This window comes from Aspergillus versicolor (assembly GCF_001890125.1).
Source record: "Aspergillus versicolor CBS 583.65 unplaced genomic scaffold ASPVEscaffold_7, whole genome shotgun sequence".
NCBI lineage: Eukaryota > Fungi > Ascomycota > Eurotiomycetes > Eurotiales > Aspergillaceae > Aspergillus > Aspergillus versicolor.
Window position 1 is genome coordinate 1,368,325 of NW_024467530.1, and position 16,115 is coordinate 1,384,439.

The 16,115-nt window shown below is 51.5% G+C and overlaps 6 protein-coding genes across 6 annotated transcripts; 3 read left to right on the plus strand and 3 right to left on the minus strand.

Moving 5' to 3' along the window:
- Positions 1 to 405: 405 nt before the first annotated feature.
- Positions 406 to 1,236, minus strand: ASPVEDRAFT_786133 (uncharacterized protein). Its single transcript, XM_040816577.1, has one exon. It carries the CDS (start codon positions 1,060 to 1,062, stop codon positions 523 to 525), a length of 540 nt encoding a protein of 179 aa, XP_040670161.1. The 5' UTR covers positions 1,063 to 1,236; the 3' UTR covers positions 406 to 522.
- Positions 1,237 to 3,551: 2,315 nt separating this feature from the next.
- Positions 3,552 to 5,208, plus strand: ASPVEDRAFT_136527 (putative HLH transcription factor (Hpa3); the record flags this gene model as incomplete). Its single annotated transcript, XM_040807303.1, has 4 exons — positions 3,552 to 3,759; positions 3,829 to 4,548; positions 4,606 to 4,845; positions 4,901 to 5,208. 4 exons carry the CDS (start codon positions 3,552 to 3,554, stop codon positions 5,206 to 5,208), a joined length of 1,476 nt encoding a protein of 491 aa, XP_040670162.1.
- Positions 5,209 to 5,454: 246 nt separating this feature from the next.
- Positions 5,455 to 5,772, plus strand: ASPVEDRAFT_30860 (uncharacterized protein; the record flags this gene model as incomplete). Its single annotated transcript, XM_040810396.1, has 1 exon — positions 5,455 to 5,772. The coding sequence occupies one exon, from the start codon at positions 5,455 to 5,457 to the stop codon at positions 5,770 to 5,772; it is 318 nt and encodes a 105-aa protein (XP_040670163.1).
- A 1,019-nt stretch (positions 5,773 to 6,791) lies between these two features.
- Positions 6,792 to 10,673, plus strand: ASPVEDRAFT_85801 (uncharacterized protein; the record flags this gene model as incomplete). Its single annotated transcript, XM_040817743.1, has 1 exon — positions 6,792 to 10,673. One exon carries the CDS (start codon positions 6,792 to 6,794, stop codon positions 10,671 to 10,673), a length of 3,882 nt encoding a protein of 1,293 aa, XP_040670164.1.
- A 391-nt stretch (positions 10,674 to 11,064) lies between these two features.
- On the minus strand, positions 11,065 to 12,906 carry ASPVEDRAFT_152768 (BCS1 and AAA domain-containing protein; the record flags this gene model as incomplete). Its single annotated transcript, XM_040808323.1, has 1 exon — positions 11,065 to 12,906. The coding sequence occupies one exon, from the start codon at positions 12,904 to 12,906 to the stop codon at positions 11,065 to 11,067; it is 1,842 nt and encodes a 613-aa protein (XP_040670165.1).
- Positions 12,907 to 13,192: 286 nt separating this feature from the next.
- ASPVEDRAFT_786154 (alkaline phosphatase family protein) lies at positions 13,193 to 15,858 on the minus strand. Its single transcript, XM_040816579.1, has 3 exons — positions 15,223 to 15,858; positions 13,903 to 15,169; positions 13,193 to 13,852 (listed from the first exon to the last, which is right to left on the minus strand). The coding sequence occupies exons 1-3, from the start codon at positions 15,679 to 15,681 to the stop codon at positions 13,479 to 13,481; spliced, it is 2,100 nt and encodes a 699-aa protein (XP_040670166.1). The 5' UTR covers positions 15,682 to 15,858; the 3' UTR covers positions 13,193 to 13,478.
- Between the last annotated feature and the right edge of the window lie 257 nt (positions 15,859 to 16,115).

The following is a 16,115-nucleotide window of genomic DNA, read 5'->3' on the forward strand; positions in this document are numbered from 1 at the left end:
TTTTTTAAAATGTGCCGTGGTTGGTTGTTGCGCTTCTCCAACCCATGGGACATTCCAGTGCAAGCACGCTTCAAGTTCTGCTGGGCTGTCCATCTCAAGTTCTCAACATTGCAATGATGTTCATCAGCCCATGGTCGGTCCAGGTCGGGGCCACAGCTCGCCCGCTCCGATTTGCTTGTCCACGCTAGATCGTCTGCGATCCTTCCTTCCAGTCCCACTTCCCGCCTGGCCTTGCGTGCCTGCCTTTGAACTTTCAGTTTGGGGCACTGTTCTCGTGTTCCATCCATAGCACCTCCCTATTTAGGCAACGCCCTGCTCCTTCCCGGTCCAGGTCAGCCGCGACCACGGTGGCCTCATGCCCGCAATGACCCCGTGCCCGTCCTTGTGGTATCGGTCGATGTCCCCAATCAGCATAAGCAGGCTCAAACTTGGGAGTGGTGGTGGTGATGGCTGCCCAAGTTCGTTATCATTCGCCTGGGGCCTGGAGACGGGTCCAGCCGACACCCGGTGCTAGCTTCTCTATCATATTCTTATTGAAGAGGTGGAAATCGAATTCTCGTAGGTCCAGGACTCCAAGTTGGATACCGGGATCCGCTGCAAAAATTCGGAGTCGCATTCTTGTCGCCGGCATCCACAATCCACATGTAACAGCCAGGTGGTGTGGGGTATGAAGAGTCGGCGTTCAGCATGGCGAGTCCCAACTCCCCTGTCCCTGCCACGGATGATGCGAGCAGCGAGTGGGAACCTGGCGGATCTGCGCGTCAACTGCCTAAGTAAGACCCCACGATTACCCAAGTCCGGCAAGGGCCTTGACTCCAGCTTCTTGATGACCATTGATTCACACGCCTTGATCAATCGAACTTGGATCTGATGACCAGATGGATGCTCTGAGCAGATCCTTCCACGAGCGCTCCGTCGTGCGCATCTACGAAGGATCAGGAAAACTCGCTCTGTCGGGTAAGAGCCCCAGAAGTGAAGATTACGACTAATCCTGGAACAATGAGCTCGAATTTCGACGTATAAAACATAAAACACGGATTTTCCTAGTACGAGCTCAGTCATGGGTATGGCGGTGCTTGGATTCCGGCCCAGGTTCTTTGTCCGTCGATCCTCCTTAGGCTGGTGGGGAGCTCAGCCAGAAATGACGAATTTTGGTGCCTGGCAGTGGCATGGTGGCATTATGGCATTATTATTGGAGTGGAATTATGCAACGCTGTTCGAACTTCGCAGCCAGGTCACACCAACGCTCGAAATTTTGTGGCGAAGGCGAGCGGATGAAACAGCTGAGGCTGGATACGACTTACGGGCCCATGACTCCATAATCCCCATTGGAAAAAGCTGCCTCGTGGCGGTGGGCTGCCGAATTTATTTCCAGCAATTTTTGGTCCGCAGTAGTGTGACAAAGTCCAATGCTTGGCTACTTTTCGAAAAGTCTTTGCTTTTCTTCAGCTTTCTGTTTGCAGTCGAGCCGACAGGCGTCGAGTTCAAAGCTTAGCAGCTGTGGCCCCTCACTGGTTGTAAATGCACAATGGATGCGACAGGACGAGAGTATATCCTTTGGTTCCGCAAAAGTATACTGTGTGGACGGGAATGCCTCAACCCGCGGTCAAGCTCAACTAGGAAACAGACACAACTCTGGGACTCTGAATCAACGACGAGGCTGTGAGGCTTCGTTTGGGGCCGCCAAGAACAATCTATCATGTTCGGTTTGTGTCCAATGTGTGCTGAATCTTCCCGTAAACGTGCCGAATTGCAGGGTTGGTGAGATCCTCCAACTTTGGTTGTCGCGCAGCCCCCGTGTGACAAGAGTAGCCGCTGAGGAGTGGCCTTATAAACACCCAGGTAGAACGTAGAAGTATCAGTATCGGTAGATGACGCAAGCATCGGTAGACGAAAAGCTATACGCAGGACCTGACAGTCATTTCACACTCTTCAAAACTACTTCATGACCCGAACCTTTAATGGCATTGGTAGACCACGCGTTGGGAGCTTTTGATACGGAAACTGGAGCCACCATCCTTTCCACCTTTCATTTCGGTCATAGTTTGGTGGGAAGGTAAAAAAGAAAAACTTATCTGAAAATTTTATATCCTTCAAAGGGGAGGGGAAAAGAAAGAAAGAGAACTTACTTCCGCCCTTGTCTTTCCCTTGCGCGCCTGTCATCATCATCATCACAACCACCAAGCCCTTCATTTATTGTTTTATCTTCTGCTGCGAAACTGCATTTCTCCGTCCAGACACACCTACTCTGTGAGATACAGTCTACTTACTGTTCATTCTGGCCCTTTTTTCCCGAAGAACCACTCCCTTCTTCCACTTATACTCTGCGCTCGTTTCGCAGGTGCAGTCCCGGCATCCTGGATTCTTCTCATACTCGAGCCTTCCCGAGTATTGGCCTCGCAGCACCAGCGCTTCCTCGTCTACTGTGGAGTGTTAAAAAGACTACTCTTTAACTGCTCTTCTAATCCTCCCCTCCATTCTCAGCTTTGAACTCGGGCGAGACGTCGAGAAGACGGTATTCGTTACGGCGGAGTGACGCGACAGTGTGACCACTGGACCGACTAGAGTCACAGTGATCCTTCTGCAATCTCGCTCCCCTCCCACGTTCCTCGCTGCAACTTTCTCTTAGTCGTGCACTACTCGAGTCGTCCCCTTGCTGGCGCCCGCTCCCCACAGCCTCAGTCTGGCTGGTCTCTCGGAGTCTTTGCCCTAAAAGTTGCCCCTGCCCAATTGTTCGTCCTTCTAGATCTCGTGCCACGTTCTGTTCCGAAACGTTTGCACTAAAGGTAAGCGACCCGCTCTCTGCAAACCAAGCGCCCTAGATCTCGAGATGATCCCTGGTCTCATTTCATCCCGCTCGATTTCACAATATTAGTCGGGCTAATCTGAACGTGGTCTTGACTCAAACAGATTTTTTTAATTTTGACATCCCCCACCCGCCTTTCCTTCCGCCCTCGCCGCCCGTGAGCTCGCTTCGTTTTTTGTTCCGTCGTATTATTACCACGACCCGCCCTCCGCTTTCCAACCACCATCGCCGACTGTCCGCTCCTTCACGCTCTCTCCCTTCCCTTGCAGATTTCGACTCCCTCGGCTGTTCCTTATCGCTCTTCATTCCTCGCTGCGGAATATCCGAAGTCTTTCCAGTGATTTGCGACCCGCAATTCCCCGTCCGTCTACATTGACCTCCGCGGTCTGCAGGAAGGGTTACCTCTCGAGGCGCATCCCATCCCAAGATAGCGATCCTTTCAAAGAAGGAATTCTAGCTCGAATTTCGAAGAAGAATCATATTACCCCCCCGCATTTACAGAAACGAGCACCGCCCAGTGATAGAATATACCCACGCGGCCCCTGCTCGACTCCCGAAGACCCACGCATACGCGAAAGTGATACCACGCTACAATTTCTCCCTTCGAGATCGCAACGAGAAGAGATCGGTGGCCACCAACCTGAGACTCGCAATTCGAATCGTTGGAACATGAAATAGCGCATTCGCTTCGGAAGCTTTCGACCTGACCTTTTTCGACATCGCTCATTTACCCATCCTAGTGAAAATGGACTCAACACTGAATCACCGGCCATGGGCTCCATATACAGCTGGGCCACAAAACCCTTCAGTCACAGCTTCTTCGCAAACCCTTCCCTCGATTTCTACATTGACTGCCAACATTGGCCATACATCAGTTCCAGCAGAGAAGTCTCCAGGGAATGCATCTCTGAATACAATTGAACGTGACTCGGGGAATTGGTCAATGCCTCAAAGTACAAGTTTGTCTTCCTTATCTACCAGTGCGCATAGCCAGACTTGATTCTAACTAGTTGACTTTTTAGGATCCTCGACCTACTCTACGGCAACGAATGGGACTGGCCCTGCCCCTAACCAACCTACACTCAACTTCCTCACGACTTCGCATCCCTCCCCCCAGCGCAGTTCGTACGTATCTGATCGTTCTCCTTATCCCGGCGACCAGTCGCACACAACCACACCTCCCTCCGCTGGGGCGCAACCGTCTCCAAACTTTGTTTCTTCACAACCAACTTCAACGCTACCCTCTCTCAACCAAAACTACGACACACCCTCACACCGGAGTAGTGTCGCGGAGCCCGTTGAATCTCGGCGGAGCAGTGTTGACAGCAGGGTGAATCAAGGGATCAGCTCCCTGGCCATAAATAATCCCGCCTCTCCGTATCATAGCACGAATGCTTCTCAAACCTCGATTGTGTCGAGTTTGCAAAGAGAGCGCGGGATATCCACAGATACCAATGCATACCGAGGACCCCGTTACTCAGGAGCTTCACCTCTATCCCCGTTGTCATCGCGAGAGCAGCGCCCTGCGGCTGGCCGCACTGCACCCGCTATCTCGTCAAACCCTCGATCCGAAATTTACAATGCCGAGGCTCCTACTGCTGGTCTCGCCTATGCTTTCCCTGATCCAGACGTCTCGACGCGTGGAGATTCTCTTGAACAGAGCTCCTTTTCTAGGAGACCGAGCGCTACCGAATCTATGTCTAGTATGTACTCTGATTCTCGGCTACCTCAAGGCCAACATGGTATGTAACAAATATAATTCAACCTGCGAAATGCCGACGCAAACTAACTAGTTTTAGAACTACCTCAAAGCATACACCATCACAGTTTACAGCATAGACAAGTCCGTGGTCTCATCGGAGAAGCAGATCCAAACTCTGGCGCCACCCCTTACAGCAGGACACCCGAGCTTAGGGTCACACACAAGCTGGCAGAAAGAAAGCGTCGCAGTGAGATGAAAGATTGCTTCGAGTCATTGCGAGTTCGTCTCCCTTCGGGTCAGAACAATAAGTCTAGCAAATGGGAGACATTGACAAGAGGTATGCCCAAGGTTATTGGCCGTATAGATCTGAATAGAAACTAATGCTTTGATAGCCATTGAATATATTACGCAGTTGGAGGGGTCACTTTCGTCGGCTCACAGGGAGATAGACATGATGCGCCGCGAAATAGACGATCTGAGGCGCAATCCACAACAATCAAATGGTCAACATCGACCACCGACTATTTTCGAGAACCAACAAATGCCCGCGCCAACGAATGGCCAAACACATGGGCCAGTGTTTTCTGGTTATAATGGGGGGCCGGGAATGGGACAAGAACAGCCGCGTACTTTACCCCCGCTCATCAACGGCTCTGCTGCACCAATGCAAGGCGTGCAGTACACTGATGACCACCGGTAACTGGTAGTAGCTGAGGCCACCGGCGCCCACTCCTGCACACCATCCGATGTCTACGCAAACGACAACACCGAGTGTATGGACCTATTTTTATTTATTTGTTTCCCCCTTGGATATAATGGGAGGCATTTCCAAGACTAGAAGAGCCGCCTCCTTGCCTTCCATAAGAAGCCACCCTGTATCGACTCAGACTGGAAAACGGCAATGGCCATCGGAAACTGGCCCGTGCGGTAGTTGAGGCCGCCGAAAATGCTCTACTCGAGACGCATATCCGATGATCATCTTTATGTCAACCGCATGGTTCGAATTGTTTATGAAATCGTCTTATCATTTTCTCTTCTTCCTACGTTATTTGTAGATTTGGAATGGGTGGCTCTTTTTGCTTTCTTTTTATTGCCCGTTCAAGCGACGGCATTTGCTTTGGCTGGTGTCACCATGCATCGTGCTATCGAATGGGCCACAGCTATTATATTACCCTCGCATAACGACATGGGATTGGTGTACTCTTGCATTGGGAAGGCATGTGTGAATCTGGAAATGGGAACCGACAGATATGGATGTGTTTGAGCTTTTCCTGGAGTTGGAATTCCGGAATTGGGCTGGTTTTGTTTGTATTCGTATAACTGTTTTCTATAAAAACCGTTGGTAGTGCGGCGCTAGAGCGACTCCTGACCTTCTAGTTCTAGGCACCGTCAAGATCCAAAATTATCACTTCCGCAAGAATAGAATCTTCAGAAATCGCAGGTCGTGACGATCGCAGTGAACAATAGAATTGAACAGTTGAAACGAGGCTGTGGCCAATGAGGAGGGCTCGGAACAAAAATAGCTCTTGGGAGCGCCAGCACGGCGCTTACAGAGCTCTGGAGCTGCTCTTGACAGCCAATCCGCGACTTCTTCGTCTCTGCTCTGCTTCTCTTGCAGTGCCCATCTTCAATTCTTGTCCAATGAATTGTCTTCAAGCCTTTCGTCCTCCCAGGGACCGTGTGTCCGCGAGATTTGAATCTGCACGCCCTGGCAGGACGTATCCACACAGTCTGGATCATGCTCTGGTGCTGGAGCTCTGGTTGAAGATGGATAACTCTGGTAAACAAAACCGGCGCTTACTGCTGCTTCCCAAGTTCCCTGCATCTTCTGTTTTTTCTCTTGGGATTTTGTCTGCGTTCTGTTCTTGTTTTGTCTCTTTGTGCTCACTTGTCTTTGCAAACTGCAACTCAGCCCACTATCTAGATCAACTTGCTACACTCTTTGCTTCACCTCAAACCTTCTCATGGCTCTTGAATGACAATAGTCGGTATTTTTGGGCTTCTATTGGGAGGATCGGCTTTTCGGTTGGCATTGTTCCATTGATTGTTGGTTCATTGCGTCTTTCTTTGAATCCATTCTCTTTCAATTGTTGCGTTTCGTCTTGCTGGCAGAGACGCTCTGGACCGTTTCAGTTGTTTCTTTGACTCGTATTGTCTCTTTATTCAATCACTAGCATTTGTGGGTGTCTCCATTTGACTGTTCCTTCCTCACCTTCGTGATCTGCGACTAACACATTTACCATGACGGATAGTAGTATCCAGTTTCGGAGGCTCAGGAGAAGAATGCGGCTAGCTTCAGGCCCAGAGAAGCAGAGGGCGCAACTTACAATACCAAAAGTGCCCAAATTCCCGTTATCGTCACCTATTACGGATGAGATTGCCAGTCCGACTACCACCACCTCGTCCTCCCCGGAGGATCGAGACATGGAAAGGAACCGGCCGTTCGAGTTCCTCTCGAAGATGTCTAGCAGGAACCCGTATGCTACCACTACTACTGCACCCGACAGGATCCGGAACTTTGAACAGGGCGTTATCTCCCATACAAACGAAGGGCGAGGGGAGGTTAGCTCGAACCCCTTTGCTGCGCCGAGGAATCCGGAAAGACCTGTAGGACTGAACTTGGATATTCCGACTTCTAACCCCCAACCACGCAAGGGCACGACCGGCGCCTTCGTGGATTTGAACGATCTAAAGGTGCTTTCGAAGACGCGGGAGGAAGAGAGGACGGCGCAGAAGCTAAAGGGTATTCTGAAGAAGGGGGATGCGAAGAAGGAAAAGGGCGATACCAGAGGGTTCCAGAGGTTGCTGGACGACCCGTTAGACTCGGAAGAAGGAAGGAAGAGGGCTTCGCTGCTCCAAGCTGTCTCTAGGGGCCCTAAGAAGAACGATAGACACGATGGTATCTCACCGACTGACCGGCCAATTGTTATAGGGTTCTCAGTGCCCTATGACTCCCCGGACGTCCACGATGAGAAATCAAAGGAGCTTGATAGTGCAGGTACACTACATACTCCGCTTACACCGTCAATTATAGTCACCCCTGCCAAAGAAGATGGCTTCTGGGAGCAGCACCTCAGCCCAGAGAGACCACGCCCAAGAGCGACATCCAGTGTTTACTCTCAGCCATCACCATATCCTTGGACCAATCAAGCCGACGTACCTCCCGTTCCAGCGCTTCCAGCGTTTTACTCTAGTGGTAATGATGGAGGTAATGCGTCGCCCACCGGCCCAGGGATATCAGTCGACTCTGTCCGGAAACGCCGTTCACTCTCTACGGGTGCGGTCAATGAGAAAAGTGAGGAAGATCAACCGGAAGGGCGCCCCCGATCCCAGTCAAACGAGAAGGTTCCTCGTCCCGCTGACCGACTCACTATCAACACATCCCTGAATGCTCGTGCGTCCCATGGGTGGTGGAACTATCTGCTTTCGCCTTTACTGAGCGCCAGTTCGCTTCTGAGTCCAAAAACACCAACAGTCAAGTCTCGCCCGAAGGTACCCACCATTTCGACCAGCTCAACAGGCTTGACGGATGAATGGTGGGACGAGAAGGAAAAATGGGAGGAATCGGAGAAGGAGAAGGAGAAAGAAGTATCACATTTCTCGCCAGATACACCAGAGGCTACGCGAAGGATATCCAGTTGGCGAACTGCGAGCATCAACCCCTTTGCTGATTTCGACTGGAGCATAGACGAGCAGTCCCAAGCGCCCAGGGGCCGGGATGCTGCGTCGATGATGTTTTCAGGCGAGAGAATTCGGGGCGAGGCCGCCGAGTACTACCAAGCGTGCGCCCATGAGCTGTTCAGCGGGACTCCCTATTTCGAATGTGTCAACCACGTCTGTTCCATTACCCCGAAAGACAAGATTCCTGTCGTTGATGCTAGCCCTACACAGCAAAATAAGGAAGGAGACCGAGGTCTCCTGATTAATGTGGACGATATGCCACGTTCAAATAGTCAGGAGTCCCCGGCTTCCGGGATTACGTCTATAAGTTCAAGTCCATCGGATAATGAGAACAGGATATCTAGGGATTTAAAAACATCGCTTGGTGCTTCACGAGCAGCCCCGAACGAGAGCCCATCAGAAATGCCAAAAGCTGGCTCTCCTGAGTCCCATGGAAACACCAGACAACTCGACTCACCAGGTCAAGGGCCTCCACCCACCAATCCTTTCCTCGAGCAATCAAGAGGATTCACTCCGCCTCCACAGAATGCTCCTTTTCAACCACCGCCACCTTCCAATGTTCATATTCAAAGTGCCCCCGCTCCAGCTCCGGCCAATATCCACATAGAAGCCCCGGCAGCTCAACCTGCTCCGAATATTCATTACCAAGCACCTCCGCCTCCACCTCCACCTATGGCGCTTGACGCTCCTGAGCCCTATGTGGCTTCCAGAGAGCCTGTGTCTTTCCGTGAGGCTTCGCCAGAGCCTCCTGCACGTTCAGTTACCCGTGCGGCTCCACCACCTCCCATTGCAATGCCTTCCCCGGAACAAACGCCTCCTCCAAACTACGGAGTGCAGCCCCACTCTCCTTACCCACGTTCTCCAGAAAGCCTCCAGGAGTCTACAGAGAGAGGTGCTGTTCGGCTTTCAAATATGCCCGTTGGGCCGGCACCGGCTTATACACCTCATGATAACTCAGCACTTCCTCCTCGTGTGAGAGCAGTCCCTATTACGCAAGACGTGCTAGGACACCCTGTGACAGAGAGGGACAGGATAGAAAACCGCCGACGACGATATGAAAGGGAAGATGCAGTCGGCAGGAGAGCCGGTGGGTGGTGGAGAGGCAGGGGTCCCTTCAGCAACAAAGGATGTTTTGGGCGAAAAGGCCGAGAAGGAAGATTGAGACGCCGGTGGTATTTCGCCATCTGTCTTTTCTTCGTTGCAATTGTGGTTGGCGCTATTCTTCTCGCTGTGCTCTTGACGAGAAAGGGAGATGGTACTCCGGTCCAGTCACAGTGGCTGAATTTGACCGGTTACCCGCCAATGCCAACAGGAATATCGACAATCGCCGGCCCCGAGGCGCAAACACAGGAGTCAGGATGCGTTGCCCCAACATCACTGTGGAGCTGCGCCTTACCGAAAGAGCAGCAAGCTTCCAATAATCCGTACAAAGCGAACCAGCCTAATTTCCGTATGGAAGTTAGATTCCAGAACGGAACGTACAACAGGAGTACAACAATCGCATCGCGGTCTCTTGAATTGCTCTCAAGGGGTGCCAATCAACTATACAACCCTAATCCCTCGCCGCCATCGACAGACGAACAAATATTCCTTGGAAAAACGACAGACAAAACCTCTGAGCCGTACAACGGCGAAGAAACGCCATTCTACATAACCATGCTCTCCGCAGAGCATCTAACCTCGTCCCCTTCTCAACTAGACAAACGAGACTCAAATTCATCCCATTTTCCTTCACTAGACGGCCTTATTCCGTCACCAGCCGTCGACTCAGATGGATCTGCTGCTCCTGCAGTCCTCTACCCATTCCCTTCATCTCAGCCCGTCCGCCTCTACAACCGCGGCAAAGACGACGAGCACTATGGCTTCTATACATACTACGATAAATCTATCTTCTCCTCTTCATCCACCCCTCTCACAGGACAAAAGGACGCCTCCGCAAACGACACAGCCGGGGGCTCAACCAAAGCCAACGCACGCGTCCGCTGCACATGGGCTCAAACCCGCTTCTTGGTTCAGATCTGGACAAAGCCCGAGAAATCGGGCAAGGCCATCTTCGACAGAACCGGGGATGGTGGGAATACTACTGCGGCTAAGACCGAATCTTCGTCGCCATCGCCAACATCAACTTCATCTTCGGCAGACTCAAGCGCTTCTTCCTCTGCAACGGACTTCACACGTCCTGGCTCCTTCCCTTACCCAGTAACGATTACGCTGGACCGCCACGGCGGCAACTCAGACAAGAAGATGTTGTACTGCTATGGTATGGAGGGTGACGGACATGTTAATGGCACGGAAAGGATGATCCAGATAGAGAATCGGGATTTCGGGGGGAATCTGGTTAACCAGTCACCAGGGATCTTCAACGATACGGACTCTAGTGATTCTAGTGATGATGAGGACAAGGATGGGAAGAAGTATGGCGGGTATGATGGGGGGACTGGGGGTTGCTCGTGCCAATGGGTGAATTGGATTGGGTCTAAATAATTTAATATATAAGGTGGGCGGATTACATTGGATTTATTGTATCATGCATTGTCGGGTTTTATTACTTGTGATATGGACTAATGACGGCATTATTTTTTATATTTATAAGGACTAATGACGGCATTATTTTTTATATTTATAAAAACATCTTACACAGAAATGAACATTTATGACATACTTCATCAATATATTATAATCGTAGAGTATCACGAGAGAATTAGGATTCGTATAATACAGACTGCTAAGAGGGAAAATGTATCTGGTGTTAAATCATAACTAGCTGAGAGTTCAATTGGAAAAAAAGGTAGATTGGTCTCGTATATGACAAAGGTCAAGTGGGGTATCGCATCTAAAGCAATCATAATAGGTCTATTATATGTTCGTCATCCCATCAGCTCGCGTCTCCATTAGTAGTAGCATCCTCGGATTCTTTCTCAGCCTTAACCCCATTTGGGCCATCATACTTCTTCTCTGTCTCTTTATTCTCCTCTTTCTTTTCCTCATCAAGCTTCACATTCGCAAGCTGAGCCTTCTTCACCCTCGTCTCCTCAACCCACTGGTCAACCCCCTCAATCGCCCCCTCGGGATCCGTCTTATAATTCAATAAATATCCCTGGATCTCGGCAGGTGTAAACTCGCACTCAGGAACCTTGGCCGCAAACTCCCCAGCCCAAACGCCAACTTGCACCGCAGTGAATTTCCCCAGCATGCTGTTAACAGCTGGGTCTTTCCCAGCCTTCTCCTGCAGTTTCTTCTGCAGCTTTGGAGTACGACGCTCAGCGCGTGATGCGCGCAGATCACCCTCTAGCGTGGAGTAGATAGCTGTAAAGAGCTCCTTGATATCCGCGGCAGTGGAGTATCTAAAGGCAATAGACATATCGATCCGGCCGGGGCGAACCAGCGCGGGGTCTAGCTTTTCGGGGTGGTTGGTAGTCATGACGAGAATGCGGCCTTCGCAGGCGGCAACGCCGTCGATGACGTTTAGGAGGCCTGAGAGGGAGACACCTTGTTTCTCAAGACCCTTTGCAGGGCCGTGGGCGCTGTTGTCTTCGTCTTTGGATTCGGGCTCGTTTTGACCCTCGGAGGAAGCGGAGGAAGCGGAGGGATCGGTGCTTCGCTTCTGGGACATACCGGCGCAGTCGACGTCTTCGAGGAGCACGATGCACCGTCGTGGGAGTTCCTGGAAGAGGCTCATGAGTTCGTCCTCATCTAGGTTCTTCGAGCTTAGATTAAGAAGGTAGAGCTCCAGGCCGAGCAGGCCCGATGCAGCGAAACAGAGACTTGTCTTTCCGGTTCCAGGAGGTCCATGCAGGAGGTACCCCCGGCGATAAGGAATGCCTCGGTTGGAGTACCACCGTCTCGTCCGCGGGTGCAGATATTCTTTGATATCACTGATAAAGCTCTGCTTCTGTTCCTGATCCAGCACAACGGTCGACAGTGCCCTCGGCGCCCGCGCCATACACCGCGACCACTCCGTGTACCCGCCGCTCTTCTGGCCGCGGTAGATGACAGTGTTGTTATTGTCCTTCGCAACGTAGGAACGCTGCGCCTCGAGCAGCAACTCTTTCAGCACGGACGGATCCCGACCCATACAGCTAATATAAAGCCTCTCCAACTGTTTTCCGTAACCGTAGTAGCCTCCTGAGCTCTTGTTATCTTCTTTCTCCCGAATAAACGCCAGCGGGCGCCCATTAAACCAGAAATAATGCGTCCCGTCACTCGGGGTGAACCGCAGCCGCTTGTGCTTGTCTCGCGCCGTAGCCTTAGCCCAGTACTGGTCAAAATCAACGATGACATTCCCCTCGTCATCGATCTCGTCCGCCTCGCCCCATTCATCTTCGTCGTCCGAGTCGTAATACCGCGAGGATCCAGAGATCTTAGTCCCCGCGACGAAGTGCGTCGTGCGGTTCGTGAACGGCTGCTGCGCAAGCCAGTACATCAGGTAGCTGTAGACCTCATCATCGTGCCGGATTTCAGCGGTCGAGATGCAGTGTTCACCGAAAAACCCGCGGACTTGGTAGAAGACGTAGCGGGCTGCTGCTCCGAGAACGGCCGCGGCGATGAGGTAGGGGAAGTACAGAGAGAGGTCAATCTGAAGGTAAGAAATTAGGAATCGCGAGACCATGGAGTACCCCGGGATGAAGGTCTCCAAGAGCGCCGTGTCAGTGGGGTTGAGGATGGGTGTTGAATTCATGGTTGTGTTTTTGTGGATGTCTGCCATGGCGGACGCCATGGTGGTGGTCGATTTGGAGGATTAATGTCTGTATATTGTAATTAATACGAAAGTGAGAGAAAAGCGAAAAAGAAAAAGAAAACAACCACGAAGGCTTTTTTCGTTTATCGTAAGAAATTTGTTGATTTGGGAGTGAGACTTTCGAGGCATCTCTCAGGGTTCTTATAGGAGCGGCCATGATTGAGCAGGCAGACATGGTCGCCTTTTTTTTTGCCCTGCATCCTTTGCTATCAGGCAGCCAAAAGTCAGTAGCTCTCACTCTAGGCTTCTAGTCGCATGAATGTTGCAGCTGCTGAGCTGAGGAGTGATTCAGCGCTCTCCACTCTGTGCACCTGTGAGTCACCTCTTGGTACAGGAGACGATCTGCCTTGGCTCAGGATCAATGACAACAACAGCGAGGGTTCAGGCCAAGCAACATTATCCAACAAAATTCGATTCATGACAGGGGGTATCTCTAATGATTATTATGGTTGGCTGGTATTACAAGTTAACTCAATTGAACACACTAAGGCTGACTTCGCCTCCAAATCCCCACAATCGAGAATCAACTGTGGCGCGGGCGGCGGGCACCATTATGAGAAGTTGTCTTTGACGTCGCCGAATAAATCGGTCGCCCAGTCCGTTAGATCCTCCACTTTGTCCTCGACTTCGTCCCAGACAGTTCCCCACCAGGTTGTGCCTTGCTCAACGCCGGCGTCTTCTTCGGGTTTAGCGCTGGGTGAGGCTGACGCAGACCGAGATGGGGCCGACACGGCAGAGGTAGGAGAAGGAGTTGCGTCACTTGCAACACTTTGTGTGATCGGGGGGTCGGACGGATTGTCCAACGTAGGCGCATCCTCATCCGAATGGAGGCCGCTCGTTTTCAATGGAAGACGCAGTGTCCCATTGTTTGGGTGCGGATCAATCCCGAGGGAGTCGCACAGGATGTTGTAAACATTGATGTTTTCTAGTTCGTCAGCAAAAAGAATAAAGCCATTAAGAAATCAGTTAACTTACGGAAAACATCAACGCGGCTGTTGGGAGCATGCGGAAAGGCAGGGCCCCGTGCAATGAAAATCGCACGCATTAACGGATGCTCATGGTCATACCCGTGAACCCCTTTTGGATGGTAGACTTCGCCATTCTCAAGTGCTACCTGGGCATCGAAATCGGGTCGTTCGACGATGGCCCAGCCTGTCTTTGGTATCACCCATAGGGGGGCGATGCGATCATTGCTCTTGAAATGATACCGTTCTGGCATATCCTCGCGAGTGTATATCTCAATTGCATCTGAATATTTAGGCGCAGCAAGCTCTAGCTGGTCCTGGATAGTCTTGAGATCCTCAGGGCGCTTGGGCCGAATCCCGCGCAATGGCCAACCGTCGATATGGCTCGTCAAGCTCAGGTCAATCAAATCGTCGAGTTGGACAAGTCGCTCGGTTGAAGTCGTGGCCATACCATGGTCTGATACAACAACAATATTCACGACATCGGTGAGATTTCGCTCCTGAAGGCCAGAGAAGAGGTTTCCCAGCATATTGTCCGCTTGTAAAATGGTATCTCGGATTTCGGTGCTATTTGGTCCATACTTATGGCCATCGGCGTCCACATTTGGAACATATGCGGCAATAAACTGCGGTCGTTCGGGGCCGGCTGGCGACTCTTCCTCGAGCCCAGGTAGGTCGAGTAGCTCCAGGATGCGCTGTGTCTTCCGGGGAAGTGCCTCTGAGCCGTTGTATTTATCGAGATACGTTGGCTCTACATTTCCAATGTGCGCCTCAGAGCCAGGCCACATGTGGATAGCACTTTTCACATATTGATTCTCGGCGGTCATCCAAAGCGGCTCCGCATTCCACCATTTCGACTGCATGCTAACGGACGGGTTGGTATAGTAAAACTGCTCCTGTAGTTCTGGGTCCCAGAATGTGTTCCCGACGATTCCATGGCTCTCCGGATATAACCCAGTAACGAGGGTGAAATGATTCGGAAATGTCACGCTAGGGAAGCTGGGGAGCATATAGCGCGGGGAGACACCTTCTGCGACAAAGGCGTTGAGTGTAGGGGTCAACCCACGATTGAGAAAATCGGCCCGGAATCCATCGAGCGATATTAAGATAGTCGTAGGCGCGAACAGAGCGGTTCCGTTGGAAAGTAAGGGTTTGGGAGAGTGAGATTTGCGAAAACCGGCGGAGGCTTTGTACGCCCCGAGGAGAAGAATGAGAAACAGAACGAAGATGGCAGAGAAAACGAGAGTTAGTTTTCGCCAGGAGACAGTCTTGCCGTCCTAAACAGGGTCAGCGCGGCCAACGAGAGGGTTAGATGGTAATCGCAACATACCTGAACATGTGCATACCTCTCCTTAATCCGTTCATCCAGCTCGGATGAAGAGCTACTTAAAAGAGAACTGTCATCTCCCGGGTGCCCTTCTTCCATCTCATACATTTCGTCGTCGCCATAGCCATGGCGTTTCTCACGACGTGCTTTCCGTGCATCTCTCTTCTCCTGCTTTCGTTGCCGCCGGGCTTCTTCCCTTTTCCCAATTCTGATGTTACTCCGGTTCGGGCTGAAGATACGACGGATATCGTGAGTAGGACCGGACCTGGTGAGTAGCTTTTCAGTCTCCTCTTCGTCGTCGAGAACGGCGCGGTCATGCTGCGAAAGCTCTAGAGTGGTGCGGGACCGGGCGAGGAATTCGTCGTCCTCGCTATCAGAGTCCTGCTCTGACAGCGGAGACCGCAACGACTCGGCGTCGTCATCGTAATCGCGCGGCGAAAGAAGGTCACGTCTGGGCGCCATGGGCGAGAGTGAGGATCATGGTCGTTGGAAAGGAGATGGAAGGAGAGAGAGAATGAGAGGTCTCAACCACCGAGGTGGCTTGCCAAGAACTGAGTACCTTCGACACGAAACACTTGCATCTCCTCCAAAAACCTCTAGTATCCGATCCCAGATTCGCATCTCCCGGAGAGCAAAATATCAAGCACCATTATCCCTACATATTAAGAGACTCATTGTGGTAGTCTTAGTCACTGCAGGAAAACATCCCCGCGGAACCCCTCCAGCCACATCCGCAACATTCACCTATGAGGAATCACAGTAGACACACCAAGCTCTACCACTAATCACAAGGTATTTTCTGTTTCAAGGCAGAAGTCACTTGACAACAAACAAATCCAGGAGAAGATTGAACAAGGTTCCAGAATTTGCAAACGTCTCGCGCGGCCTCACCCAGT